The sequence below is a fragment of the Nannospalax galili genome, unplaced genomic scaffold (assembly GCF_000622305.1).
Source record: "Nannospalax galili isolate Female #2095 unplaced genomic scaffold, S.galili_v1.0 scaffold290, whole genome shotgun sequence".
Lineage (NCBI taxonomy): Eukaryota > Metazoa > Chordata > Mammalia > Rodentia > Spalacidae > Nannospalax > Nannospalax galili.
The window spans coordinates 7,047,346-7,061,244 of NW_008331486.1; the positions used below are offsets into that span (position 1 = coordinate 7,047,346).

General features: G+C 53.5%; 1 protein-coding gene across 1 annotated transcript in view; it reads right to left on the reverse strand.

Annotated features, from left to right (window-relative positions):
• Ncs1 (neuronal calcium sensor 1) overlaps nucleotides 1-13,899 on the reverse strand; it is a 57,157-nt gene that overhangs the window by 28,135 nt on the left and 15,123 nt on the right. The window contains exon 2 of the mRNA XM_008825862.2: nucleotides 2,066-2,090. Within this exon, the coding sequence (XP_008824084.1) occupies nucleotides 2,066-2,090 (25 nt within the window). The remainder of the gene's footprint in view (nucleotides 1-2,065; nucleotides 2,091-13,899) is intronic.

Below are 13,899 nucleotides of genomic sequence, written 5' to 3' on the forward strand. Positions count from 1 at the left end.
CACCCCCACCCCCACCCCGGCAGCTTCAGGTTGGTTGGAGGGCAGAGATCGGGAGGGCTGGACAGAGCAAGGTCTCACAACTGCAGGGCCTTGCTGAGGAGTTCACCCCAAGGTAGGGGAAGGGTTCAGCAGAGGCCTGCCACCTGCAGGTGCTTGCTCCACAGACCCCCCTCAGGCTGACGGGGAGGTAGGGAGATGTGCAGATGGGGTATCTGGGAAGGATGCATGAAGACAGGAGATGGACATCCCAGGCAGGCAGAACTGCAGGGTGGACCTGGACACAGGAGGCTTTCTGGAATGTTCATCAAAGACAAGGCCAAGTAAGAAATAACCAGAGGGTCAGGTCCATTCTCTGTTCTCTGATGGGGTCAGCCTCTCTCCCCACCTCCACTCTCCTGCCAGAGTCCAGACCGCTCATGGTCCTGGCTCTGCCCACCTCACTGAGTCCTAGGAGACAGAATGGCCAGAGCTCTGCCCCTTCCGTAATGTGGCCTCTGCTGTGGGGCTTATGAAATGGCCCCTGGAGGAGCCAGGCTGTGCTCTCCCCAAGCATAAAGGTCTCCAAGCTCATCTCCTCACTTGCTTCCTGGTGCTCACCTTACAAGTGGGAGCCTTTCCTGTTTGTTCTACATTGCACTGTAATGAACACAGGCTACTCTCCTATTCCAGGCCCAGAGAAGACATCACTAATCTATCACAGATCTCATTTATTCCCATTCTGCTCTACTTTGTATTTCCTCCACAACATGCCATCTCAGAATCCTTAACACACCACTCCAGGCAGCCACTACAGACAGATCAGAGCTGGCATCCAGGTAGAAACCTACTGACCACCCTTGATCTAATACAATTAGTCATTTTATTTTATTTATATTTATTTATTTATTTAAATTTTATGTGTATGAGTGTTTTGTCTGCATGTATGTAAGTGTACCCATGTTGTACAATGCCCACAGAGGCCAGAAGAGGGCACTGGATTCCCTAGAACTGGAGTTATAGTTATTAGCAGTCATGTGAGTGTTGGGAACCGAACCTAGGTCCTTAACTGCGGAGCCATCTCTCCAGTCACCTTAGTTTTATTTATTTTTATTTTATGTGTGTGAGTATTTGGCCCGCATGTGTGTAAGTGCACCTTCTGTGTGCAATGCCTGAGAAGACCAGAAGAGGGCACTGGATGCCCTGGAACTAGAGTTATAAACAGTTGTTAGCTGCCATATGGGTGCTAGGAACCTAGGTTTTCTATAAGAACAGCCAATGCTCTTAACCACTGAGCCATCTTTCCAGCCCCCCAATCAGTCATTTTCTAAAAGGGGCAACTGATCCCCCTGAGGGTAAGGAGCTTCTCAAGGCCAGGGAGTGATTTAGTGAGAAAGCCAGGACTGAGACCCAATCTCCAGATTTGTCTCTCATCTGTGTGCTAAGCAGGGTCTGGGATCAGCCCTTGGGGGCTGCTGGAGCTTAATGGATCCCACCAAGTGGGGCTTAGGAGAAGTACAAGCCAGGCAAGCATGAGGAACTGAGTTCCGATCCCTAGCACCCACAGAAAAAGTCCTGTGTAGTGATGAGCAGTTGTAATCCCAGTGCTGGGAGGCAGAGGCAGGAGGATCTCTGGGGCTCACTGGCTGACCAGTCAGTCCAGCCAAATTGGAAAGCCCAGTGAGAGACTTTGTCTCAACAAACAAGGTGGCTGGGTATGGTGGTACACACCTGTAATCCCAGCACTTGGGAGGCAGAGGCAGGAGGATCTCAAAAGACAAAAAAACTAGGTGGATAGCTCCTGAGGAATAACACCTAAAACCGACCTCTGGCCTCCACACCACCCACATGGATATGCATGACCACACACATACATTTGCGCGCGCACACACACACACACACACACACACACACACACAAGATGTCACGTGACTGGAGGATGCTGAACTGGTTGTGGACTCATGTCTCTGAGGCCCCTCCTCGCCCCTTCAGGCCTTGAGTGGCCGCCCCAGCCCACACCCACCCCAGGTCCTGAGTGGCCGCCCCAGCCCACACCCACCCCAGGCTCACAGGGATGATGGCTACTCACCACTGCTGTACTTCCTTCTCTGTGACTGTAAGAGAAAAGAACAGAGGTTAGCTGGGGGTCCCGGAACATAGGCACTCACAGGGGTTCCCCCTCCTTCCACCCCCACGGGCTACCTGCCCCACTGAGGGGGACACAGGCCACTCTGAACAAGAAAATACACCCCTGGCATATAGCCCCCTCAGGCGGGGGCTCTGTCTGGCCTCCCCAGAAGAATATGTTTGCCCCATCTCCCCCAACGCCTAATGCGCTGCTGCTGCCAAGCTGCCCCCCAAATACCTTCAGACGCCCAGGTTCACTGCTCTAGGAAGTCAACTTAACATACATTCTTCTGGGGGCTGAAGAGGTAGCTCAGTGGTTCTGCTCCTGCAGAGGACCAAGTGTGGTCCCAGCACCCACATCAGGTGGCTCACAGCTGCCTTTCTCGGCTCTCAGTCCTGGAGGGTCAGAGCAGATGACCCTCCAGGGTCAGAGCAGGGTAAGGAGGTGCTCAGTGAAGGTCCAGCCTCTCAGAGCCGAGCAACCCACCCCCTCACTGCCCCGTCTGGGTGGGCAGCCTAGGGTCTTTACTGTCAAGACATGGCCAGAATCAGTTAATGAAGGCTGGAAGGAGCCGCCTAATGAACTAAGCTTGAGCTAAGCCCAAACAGCCACCCTTTACTGAACCATATAATAAACATAACCGCAATTTTTCTGAAAGGCACCGAATTGAGCTGGAACCAAACCAAGCTTCTTGCCAACATCACAGAATGAGAACATCCGACCACCTTCAAGGTCAAGCGCTCCCTGCCAGGGTGACCAGGGGAGGACTCCCTGTGTTCCCTGTGCTTCAGTTTTTCCATGTAAAGCAGGCATTATAGAACAGTACCTGCCTGGGAGCTGGACCCTAACAGGTGCAGAAGGTCCCAGCTCCCTGGCCCAGCGCTGGGCACTCAGATGAGCTCTAGGTAGGGATGAATGAACGAGTGAACGAGTAAATGAATGAGTAGCAAGACTGCAGGAGGCACTGCAGTGAGGATCTAGGATCTCTTCCCAAGGAAATGGGGAAGGGCGGAGACTAGGGAAGACCCCCCTTATAAAAACTGCCCCAAACAAACTCACTCCTAGCATCTGCTAGACCCCAGGCACCCCCTGAACACTGTGACTCAGCCATACTCCCAGCAGGCCCCAGAAAGCGTTTGTCTGCCCTGGCTCCAAGTGGGTAAAGTGAGGCACAAAAGGTCCAGAAGCGGCAGAAGGGGCATCAGAACTGAAGCCTGGGCCCAGAACCCGGGGTTAGAACCCTGGGTGGGCTGGTGGCCTCCCCTCCTTCTCATCTGCACCCTTCCCAGGGGCTCCCATGGAGTCCGGGAAAGGACTCACCCAGAGCAGTAAGCTGATAGAGAGGCCAGTCCCCTAGAAGGCCAGAGCTGGCAGGGCAGCACAGTGCACTTTTCCAGAAGACTGACAGAAGGTACAGGGTGAGGAGGTACGGCATGGGAGGGGAGAGGTGAGGGAACCCAGGTATAACCCAGGCTAGGCTGCGCTGGGCTGCTCTGGACCTGCCACCCTCACCTGTCTCTTAAGGGTTGATACAGAACTCGGAAACTGTACACGGGTGGCCTGCCTCTGAGGATTTTTCAGGCTCATACACCAGTCCCAGAGCTTGCTGGTTGTCTTAGTCTGTTTCTTCATTGCTGTGACAAAATACTCTGACCAGTACCAACTTGGGGAGGAAAGGGTTTATTTGTCTTACATCTCCCAGGTCGCAGTTCATCAGGGAGCCCAAGGTAGGAACTCAGGGCAGGAACCTGGAGGCAGAGCCTCAACCCAGGTGTGTCAAGTTGACACTAAAGCTATCCAGCACACTGATTAAGTGTGCTTAGGAAGGCCGCTTCCTCTTTCTGAGCCTTAGTTTCTTAATCTATAAAATGGGCTTGCTATTCTTTGCCTTCACAAGACAATGTATGAGTAGGTGGTATAGGTGGTACTCATACACTTCCCAACAAGGAAACAGGTTCAGATGAACAGATTTGTTTATGTGTTGTGTCTGAGGTGACCTAAGGTCATTGTGACAAGAGATAGCAGGCCTAAATGGTGCCTCCAGACCCCAAGATGGATGCCCATGGGATGCCCTTTCCAACCTTGATGCAGCCAATGGGCTGTATGAATGACCTTGTATGACCTTAGCAAGGGATGGCATGGTAGACCATAAATGGCAGAAAATAGTAACGAGGGCCTGGCTAGCAGGGCCACTGGAAACCTCAGCCAAACCTCACGGGACCAGGGTAGCACTTCTGGGAAACCCTGAAGTCCCAACTGCCCCCTACAATCTCCCACAGCCTCCTAAAACCTCTCTGCCTCCAGCCTCTCTGCCCCCTCACCCCTGCTCCAGCCCTGAATTATCATAGGACAGCGCGTGGCCAGCAGACAACTAAGCCCCTGGGAATATGAACAAGACTTGGGGAGAGACGCCCGACCCAATTTTAAGCAACTACTTAACCTTTACCAGACAGTCGAGACTCCAGGTGTTCCCTGGCCCTGAGCCACCTAGCAATCCCAGCTGTTCCCCCTGTGGAGTCTCAGAGGGTCCTGGAGGGCAGCAAGAGGGGACCTCTCTAGAGGCCTGGCCACCCACCTCCAAATCCTTCAACCAACTAGAGTGCTTATGCATGGGCTAGGCAGACCTGCACACAAGCCAGACTCTGCCCATCTGTCACCAGTCCAAGCCAGGAGGGTACAGCCAAAATGAGGAAGCTAGGTCAAGGGCAAAGGGGCACCTCAGTCTCAGTCTTTCCTGCACCCTTTGAGAGTACACATGTATGCAGGTGCCTGTGGAGGCCAGAAGAGGGCACACAATCTCCCCTACCCCACCCCAACCCCCAGCTGAAGTCGCACATGGTTGTGAGCTGAGTCCCCCCAGCCCCTGGAATTTCTGTCTCACTTCTGCGCTGCTTGCTTCCCTAGCCCTGCCTCACTCTGAGCAATACTATCCACAAAACTGCCAAAGACTTATGCCAGCCAAGTGTTTCTTGATACACAGCAAAAGGTAACTATTAAAATGAAAAAGGACTGTCTCCACTCAAGCCTAGTCATGGAGCTCCAGCAGACTGGAACATGACTCTGGGTGCCCTGGACTCCAGGAAGCTAAGGACGCATTATCCACGGCACTCCCCGGGTCTAATCATGAAGCTATACCGGGACCAGTCCAGAATATGAGATAGTACCAGACCATCAGCACTGCACCTTACTTCAGTGAGTCGGTGCCATGAAAGCCCAAACAAGTCAGAGGAACATTCTAGAAACAAGCTGAAAAGAAGAGGCAACTAAACATAACTCATGGTGCCCAGGCTGGGCTGGGGGTCAGGAAGGAAAGTACTGAAGTGGCTCAGAGACACCAGGAAAGTCAGTGGAATTGTGATTTGATGCCTCGGGGGACTGTTTCTGAGCACGGTGACCAGACTGAGGAGGATGCCTTGGTCGGGCAGCTGGGCCCAAGCACTGAGGGGTGAGGACCAGGATGCCTTTCCTCCTGTGATGCCGTGTAATGAGCACAAGTGACACCACCTAGCTGGGGTGGGGATGGGGGACTAAAGCGTTAGCCAAGTCTTCAGCACACATTAATGACACAAAACAAAAGGTTGAGGGGAAATGACCATCTTCACCCCATAAACTATGTGCCCTCCAAAATGCAGGGAAGGCCAGGAGACTGCCAGGGGGCCTGTCCCCTAGGATCTGACCACCATAGGCACTTGGAAGGGGCAATCTGGGGATCCAGATTCCCTTGACCTCTGCCTTGGAACAAGAGGCACCTTCCCAGGCGGCAGCTCCCAGCACTGTCCCATCCCCCGTCTCACAGAGCCTCCAACCAACTGTGAAATTAGCAGGGCCTCTGACTCCGCCTCCTTCTTCCCTCTCTGGGTCCATGCTTAGAGCTCAGAGCTCAAGCTGGTACTCAGGGCTCAGGGTTCATGGCTCAGAGCTCAGAGCTCAGGCTCAGGGCTCAGGGTTCAGGGCTCAGGGCTCAAGGTTCAGGCCTCAGGCCTCGGGCCTCGGGCTCAGGGTCCAGGGCTCAGGACTCAGGGCTCAGAGCTCAGAGGTCAGGCCTTAAACTCAAGTCTCAGGTGCGCTAAGGAGTACCCCGTGACTTCATGCAGCCAGTCCCTGGATGCCCTGCCCATGCCCCAACTCAACAAACCTACTCAAGCTCCTGTTCCCTCAGCCCAGCGCCTCCCTGCCCACCTTCCCTAGCCCTGCTGAGGCGCCTCTTCCAGCAAGCCCCTGACCGTCACGACTCCTCACAGGGGTGTTCCTCCTCAGGTCTGACCAAGTGGAGACAAGATGGGAAGGACAAAGGACCATGGTGAAGTGGAATGTCCCAGAGAGAAGGCCCTGGGCTCAGAGGCATCAACATAATAGCCCAAGGCTCCCTGCCCTCTCTGGTGCTGAGGTCACGCATGGTGGTAATACATGGCAAATGCTCACATCCCTGAGCCTCACCCTTCTCATCTGTGAGAACAGAACCCACAGCCCCACCTCACAAGTCTCTTACAGGGAGGGTAAACTTAGCACACTGGGCATGGGTCTAGTACTGGCAAGACTCAGCAGGAATACGTTTTCTTCCCAACTGGACGTTAAGCCCCAGGGGCCAAGGCATTTCCCTTGGCCCTATCCTCAGAGCCAATCCAGGCACAGGGCTGGGATTAGAACATCTAAACATGCGTTTTGTGTGCGTGGACCTGGATTTGGCTGGCTTTCTAACTCATCTGTCTTTCCAGAACATTCCTGTGGCCAGGCCTGTAGGCCCCAAGCAGAGCAAAGCTTGCACTGAACACTGGATGTAGAGACTCCTTGAGGATGTGGCCAGACAGTAGGCACCTTTTGATCATGATGTTGTTGGGGCCACCTGTAGTCTGAGTTACTTCTGAACAAGTTGCTTAACTTCTCTGAACTTCAGAGTCCTCATCTCTAATGTATAAACTCCAAGCAGAATTCTGGGACAGGGTTCCTGAGAAACAGAGAGCAAATCCTGCAGCTCAGAGGGGCCACAGACCTTTGAAGGAGGACAGGGCTTGGGAGTCCATCCCAGCCTCTGCTGACTGTGTTGAGAACCAGAACTACATAGAGACAAGAAAGACCTAGCCCCTGCCCACCACCAGCCTTCACCCCCTCAGGCCGGCTGACACCCTCCTGGCCCCCTGCCCGAGCAGAGATGCCCAAAGTACCCAGGGCCTCCTCTACCCCCAGCAGCCACGGAGGCTCCTTCAGGCTCCTCCTCCTCTCCACGCAGTTCTAGTCTGCCAAGAGTGAACACAAGAGCCGGTCCCAGGAGCCCAGGATAAATGTTGAGTCTGATTTTCATTTCCCTAAAGCAAACTACTTCTCTCCTGATTGAAGCTCAGCTCAAACACGGTGGGAACAGAACGCCTGAGCTGGCGTCCCCCACAGAACAGAGGTACCCGCTGCAGAAGAAGGAAGGAAGACCGCCAGCCCCGCTATAGCCAATCCAGGCTTTGCTTCAGTCACGGACCCAAGGAACAGCCCGGGTCCTGTCTGTGCTCCCCACCCTGCCCCACAGCAGCAGAGGAAAGCCCATTGGCAGAGGAGCTTTGGGAGAATCACAAGATAAAGAAGGCAGGGCCTTTGAGGCCTGGTCCCCAGCCACCCCGTGCACTAACCCTGATGGTCTCTTTCATCCTGACACCTTTTGGTCACCAAATACTCTCTCTGGAAGGGCAGCTGACCTCTCCTATGCTCAACCCCCAAGTCTCCTCACAGACCAAGGCCAATCTCCACCCCAGACCCCTCGCTCTTCTCCAGTCCAGTCCCTTGCCCAGCTGTGTCCCTCTGAGATGGCCAGGGGCCTCGTCCACAGCTTCTTCCAAGGTCCCTCATCCGAGGAACACCACACTTACCTTCCTAGCCATCTGGTGACGGCTGAAAAGGAGCCCTGTGCTCAGCTGTGCAGTAACCAAATACCCCCAGACACCAGACACAGCTGGTCTCTGACCACCCCACCAGCCCATGCACCTGCCTCTTCTCAGTCCCTCAGTCCATCCCTCTCTCCCACCGGTCAACTTGGAAGCTGTCAACGCCCCTGCCATGGTCGTGATCATCTGGTCCCCTCAAAGATCAGCATAGCCTTGCCCCGTCCCCACCCCATCCCTACCCTTCACAGACCAGGAAGAGCCCTTTCTCCGCTTCCCCTCAGAATGGAAGTTTCCCGCTCAGCCTTCCTCTGAGGGCAATGGCAGAACTTCCTCAGAGGACGGGTCGTGTTTGACCTTGTCTGCACCTAGCCAAGTCTGTACCCCTTTCACCCTAGAGAAGTGCCCCAACGGCCTCGCAGTCCTCTGCAGAAATGGCAAGACAGTCTCCCCGGAAGTTGGTCACTCCATCCTCTCCAGGCCTCATTTTTCCCAGTGTGTAAATGTGAAGCTGTTTGGACAAGAGAGGGTTAAGCTGTGTGTCTGACTCGGTGGTGAGCAGCCCCCTGCACTCTCCAGCAGCCCCGGCCTCACCACGCCCCCTCCCCTAGGTATGGTACCAACTCCATGGTGCATCACAGCCCATCCTTGAGTTTCCAGAAGGTTATAGAAGAACCGTGGTACCCCAGCAGGGATGGGAGCCCTGGCAGCCCACGTTGCTTCCTAATTCAGTGCACAACCTTGGCCTTGCCTTGTCTGCTCCAGTCCCATACTCCAGAGCATTCCAGGTTTCTGCCACGAAGTGACCATCCCTGGCTTGTATTCAGGGTCCAAAGCTGAGACAGGCAGACAGACAGACAGACAGGCAGACAGATGACAGAGCACCAACAAGCCCAAGTCTTGAGAAGAACAGAAGAAGCATGGGGGATCAGAAGGTGGCCACAGCTTTGGCTAGAGAACCTGGGAATATGGCAGATCACCAGCCCACCCCTGAAGGGACTTGCCTGGCTCTAGTTAGAGCACTCGGAATCATTGGCTGCAGCACACAGAGAGAACATGACTGCACATGTGGTACCAAGCCCACAGTGCTGCTATGATTGCTAACCCGTGCTCTACCAGGGAGACAGAGGTGGAGCTCCTGCCCTGCCCATCCCTCTTTCCCAAAAAAGGTTCAGACAGAGACTGGCCATGCCTAGACAGATGCCATCCCTGCCCAGAGCTCCTAGACTCTCCCTCACCCTGACCTAGAGGGCAGAGCTCCTGGCTCAGCCCTCTCCAGGATCCTCCCTACATGGGTTGCAATGGCTCAGCCTCCTTCTGGCAGGCACTATTTCCACCCAAGGTGGTGGTGCCAGCCCAGCTGGGTGGGCCAGGATCGGGCACGCCACAAGTCAACAGGGAAGACAGACAGTCCCTGCCTACCTCATCTACACTGCATCCTGTGCAGCAACTCCCACCCCAACCCCTGCTCCAGAGCAGAGGATATCACACTGTGTCCACGGAAGTGCTACGGTGACTGGTAGAGGATGCTCTATGGGCCTGCCACACCCCAGGGCCCTCACGGTGGGGTGGTATCTAGGCCTCACATGGACAGGGGTCACAGGCTGTTGCTGTGCCTATGTTGCGACAAAGTCATCATACTGAGTGGTAGGAACTCCAATGCATGTCCAAGTTAACAGGGCTAATTAGACTTGAACACCCCCGGCCTCACTCCTGCCCCCTGACACCCAGCCTCCTGCCTCCTCCCCTCACATCCCTATAGCATGGTCCCCATGCAAAGAAGGGCCTAGGCAGCAGATGTGCATGAGTATAGCTAAGCCATGTACTGGACATGCACATACAGACACAGAGACACAGACAGACAGACAGACAGACAGACACACACACACACACACACACACACACACAGAGGGACTCTGTTAACACATAAGGTCTGGTTTCAGGGATGGTGAGTGCAGGGTGTATCTGTCTCTAGGGCCACCTAAGGCCTAAGCTGAGTCAACATTGTCCCCTGGCTCCTAAGACCAGCTCTTCATGTCCTTTAAGCTCACAGCACCCAAAACCCACAGCCTTTCCCACCGAGGCATTGGTGCAGACAGGGGCATAGCTTCCTAATCACTGAGACCCTGGCTGCTGTGAGACTCCAGTCAATGCGCTCTCCACTCTGAGTCTTGCTTCTTCTCGTCAGAGTTTCTGTCAGGGACACTGGGAGGACACACATGGTGAACAGCCCAGGACTGAAAATGGGGTGTTGCTATTGTACTGGTGACAAGTGCTGGTGTCAGAATAAAACATTAGGGCTCTCTCTCGCTGCCTTCTGGGAGGAAGATGCAGCTGGCAGGGCCAGGCCATGGGGTTAGTACACAGCAAGACAGGCAGCTTCCGGCTGCTGTCAGGGAGAGGAGCCAGGCACAGATACAAGGCTGCTCAGAGACACTCAAAGCTCAAGTCCATTTCCATTTCCCTCCTGGTTCCTCAGACCCTCCCAGGCCCCTGCTGGTTTTGTTGGCTGAGTTCTGGAGTTACAGCAGGCCCTGTGGTAAGAGGGCTCCCTGCCAGCCCACTTGGAGTTTGAAGACACTAAAATATTGGAGGCTCCAAAGACATGATGGCACTCCACCCAAACCACACTGCCGGTGCTGGGGAGTGGGAATCAGAGGCCACGTCAACGCAGCCTGGGAATAGTCAGCACATCCAAGGAGAGCCCTTGTGAGTCTCCAGACTATTGGAAGCCCTTGCTGTGCCAGGTGTGGAGGTGGATGAAGGTTGAGGTGCACAGTCCCTTCTTGGGAAAGCCAGGTCTCCACTTTGTCTTGCCATGGGGGCTCTGACCCTTCTTGCTTTTAGATTCAGCTTGAGTCTGTACAGCCCGTGTTTCTCCCTGCTAGGCTTCAATTTCCTGATCTGCCAAGTGAGATGAGAATACTCACAAGTAGATGATGGTACTTCATCCCTGGAGGAGGGCCATGGGGAGAAGGAATCCAAGAGCTCCCCAAAGATGCCCTCCACCGAGTCCCTGGAGGAGGCAGATGTGCCCCAGGAGTTAAGGGACAAAGTCCCAAGCAGCCACCAAAAGCAAGGTTTGGGGGTTGGGGAGATGGCTCCGTCAGTAAGTGCCTGTGAGATAAGCAAACCTGAGTTTGCATCGCCAACACCCACATAAAAAGCTGCGTGTGGCAAGTGTGCCTGTAATACCAGGACTAGGGAGGCAAAGACAGGAAGATTCCTGGTGCTCTGCAGCTAACCAGTCTAGCCAAGCAGTGAGCTCCAGATTCAGTGAGAGACCCTGTCTCAAAACATAAGGCAGAGCTGGGGCGTGGTGGCGCACACCTTTAATACTAGCGCTTGGGAGAGGCAGGTAGATCTCTGTGAGTTCAAGGCCAGCCTGATCTATATAGTAAGTTCTAGACCAGTGAAGGATACATAGTGAGACCATTTCAAAAAAAGAAAGGAAAAGCCGGGTGTGGTGGCGCACACCTTTAATCCCAGCACTTGGGAGGCAGAGGCAGGCAGATCTCTGTGAGTTCAAGACCAGCCTGGTCTACATAGTAAGTTCCAGGGCAGCTGGGGCTACAAGGAGACCCTGTCTCAAAAAGACAAAAAAAAAAAAAAGGAAAAATAAAAAAGGTGGAAAGGAACTGAGGAAGACACTGGACATTGACTATACATGCGTGTGTACACACACACACACACACACACACACAAGTTTTGGCTCAAATCTTATGCTCTGACTTAAACATTTCTACAAACACTACCGTCTGCCTGGTCATTTATAGATTTTATTTTGCTCCACAAACAAGGTTACAAACTACAGTGATTTTAATTTCTATGTAAATCAAACTTTTCCCCCAAATTATTGAAGTCAAATTGTAAGCAGATGTACTGGGTCTTGTGGACTGGAGGGATGACAGGAGGCACTCTCCATGCTCTAGGGCCCAGCTAGGTAGCGGGCCAGCACTCATCTCATAACGTACCTAAACCACACTGTCAGCCAAAGAGCCTAATGCTCTCCACTAAACAGATGATGAAACAGAGGCACCCAGAGGTGAAGCCACCTTCCCAAGCACCCAAGTTCATCTGCAGTGGAGCCACACTGAAACCAGTATCTGTGTGACCCTAGAACTTATCAGAGAATGGGGGGGTGTTGAGACATCCCCCAAGTGCATGCTGGGAGTTGACTCCTTTACACTGGTCCAACTCTTACACAGGCTAAGCATCCCCCATGGGAAGTGCTGCAGATCAGAAGGGCTTCCAGTTTCTAATCATTCTGGATTTGGGGATATTTGCATATGCATAATGAGGCATCTTGGGGAGGGGAACCAACTCCAAACACAACGCACCTTCTACACACAGCCCGAAGGTAATTTCGAGCGGTTGTTTAGGTCACCTGCATTTTTACTGCAACCTGTCCTATGAGGTCAGATGTGGAATTTTCCACTGTAGTCTCTGCTTGGATGATGGGTTTTACAGCATCTCAGGTTTCTGCTTTTCGGATTAAGGATGCTCTACCTGCTTCTGTTCAAAGCACATGGAGTCTCTGGTCTATCTGACTCTCCAGCAAAGTCCTGAGGGCACTAGGGAACAAAGGCCCTTGGTGTATTCTGGCCCTGCTTGCATTGACTGGCCCAAGCACACTGACAGAAGTTCAGCGCCTGCCTTGACCACATCTAGCTGTATGACAGTGGTCAAGTCAACTGACTTCTCTGAGCCTTGGTTTTTTTCCTTCAGGAAACAGCACTAAAGCTGAACATCCAACTCCGTCCTTCCCAACGGCTGCAAGCTCCAACAAGCAGGATCTTGTGTCCATGGCGGCAGCTGGACAGTTCCGGCTGATGTGTAGCAGGTACACAGCATTGTGTGCCTGCAGAAGGTAGTGAGTAGCCAGGCTACTCGCTGTAGTGCCCTCAGTCTTCTTTATTTCTCTCCAGGACGCACACACTCACATGCATACATACATACACACGTGTGAGCACGCACTTGAACGTGCACATATATAAGAGCCTCAGGAACTGACCCCTGGTCCAAACCATCTCTACGACCAGACTCGGAACCTTCTAAGAGAAGAGGTCCCACAGGGGTGAACCCCACCTTCTGTGTCCCTGAGGCCTTGAAGGCCTCGGGGAGATGTTAGCATGAGGGGTTTCCCAAAGACCCCTGGTAGGAAACTTCTTCGAAGTTTTGTTTACCCAATTCCACAAGTACTTTCCAGACCCCACCTGGGTCACACTGGCAGGAGATACAGAGCAGTTCACTCAATTCCTGGGGGCGAGGGGGAGTTTTTTTCCTAAACTGAGTCATTCTTTGGGCCCTGTGACTTTGGGCAGCTGAGCTCAACTCCCTAAGCCTCAGTTTGCTCATCTGTAAAATGGGAGTGGCCATGCTTTCCTTACGGGGTGAGGAAAGACAAGACAAATGGAATCTTTCAGCCCTTCATTCATCAATCATAGCAGGCCAGACCCTGAGCTGGGCTTTGGAGGCAAAACAGCAGCACAGAGCCACGTGGCTGTCTAGTCATCCATGTGATAAGGAGGGAAAAGATCAAGTGATGAGGGGGAACGTGGGGGATGTGTCTCAGTTGGTAGAGTGCCCACCTAGCATGCAAGAAACTGGGTTTGATCCCCAGCCCCTATAACACAGAGCGCTGTGCTGCAGACCTGGGAATCCCAGCGCTTGTGAGGAAAATGCAAGAATCAGAAAGTCGAGCTCATCCCTGGCTCCCTAGCAAGCCCAAGGCCAGCCCATGCTATGGGAGACCCTGTGAAAATTTAAAAAAAAAAAAAAAAACTACTAATGGGCCAGTAAGATGGCTCAGCGGGTAGAGGCACCTGCCACCAAGGCCGACAACCCACGAGTTCCATCCCTGGGACCCACGTGGTGGATGGAGGGAACAGACGCTCTCAGGCAGATCTCTGATCTCCAAGCACTGTGGTG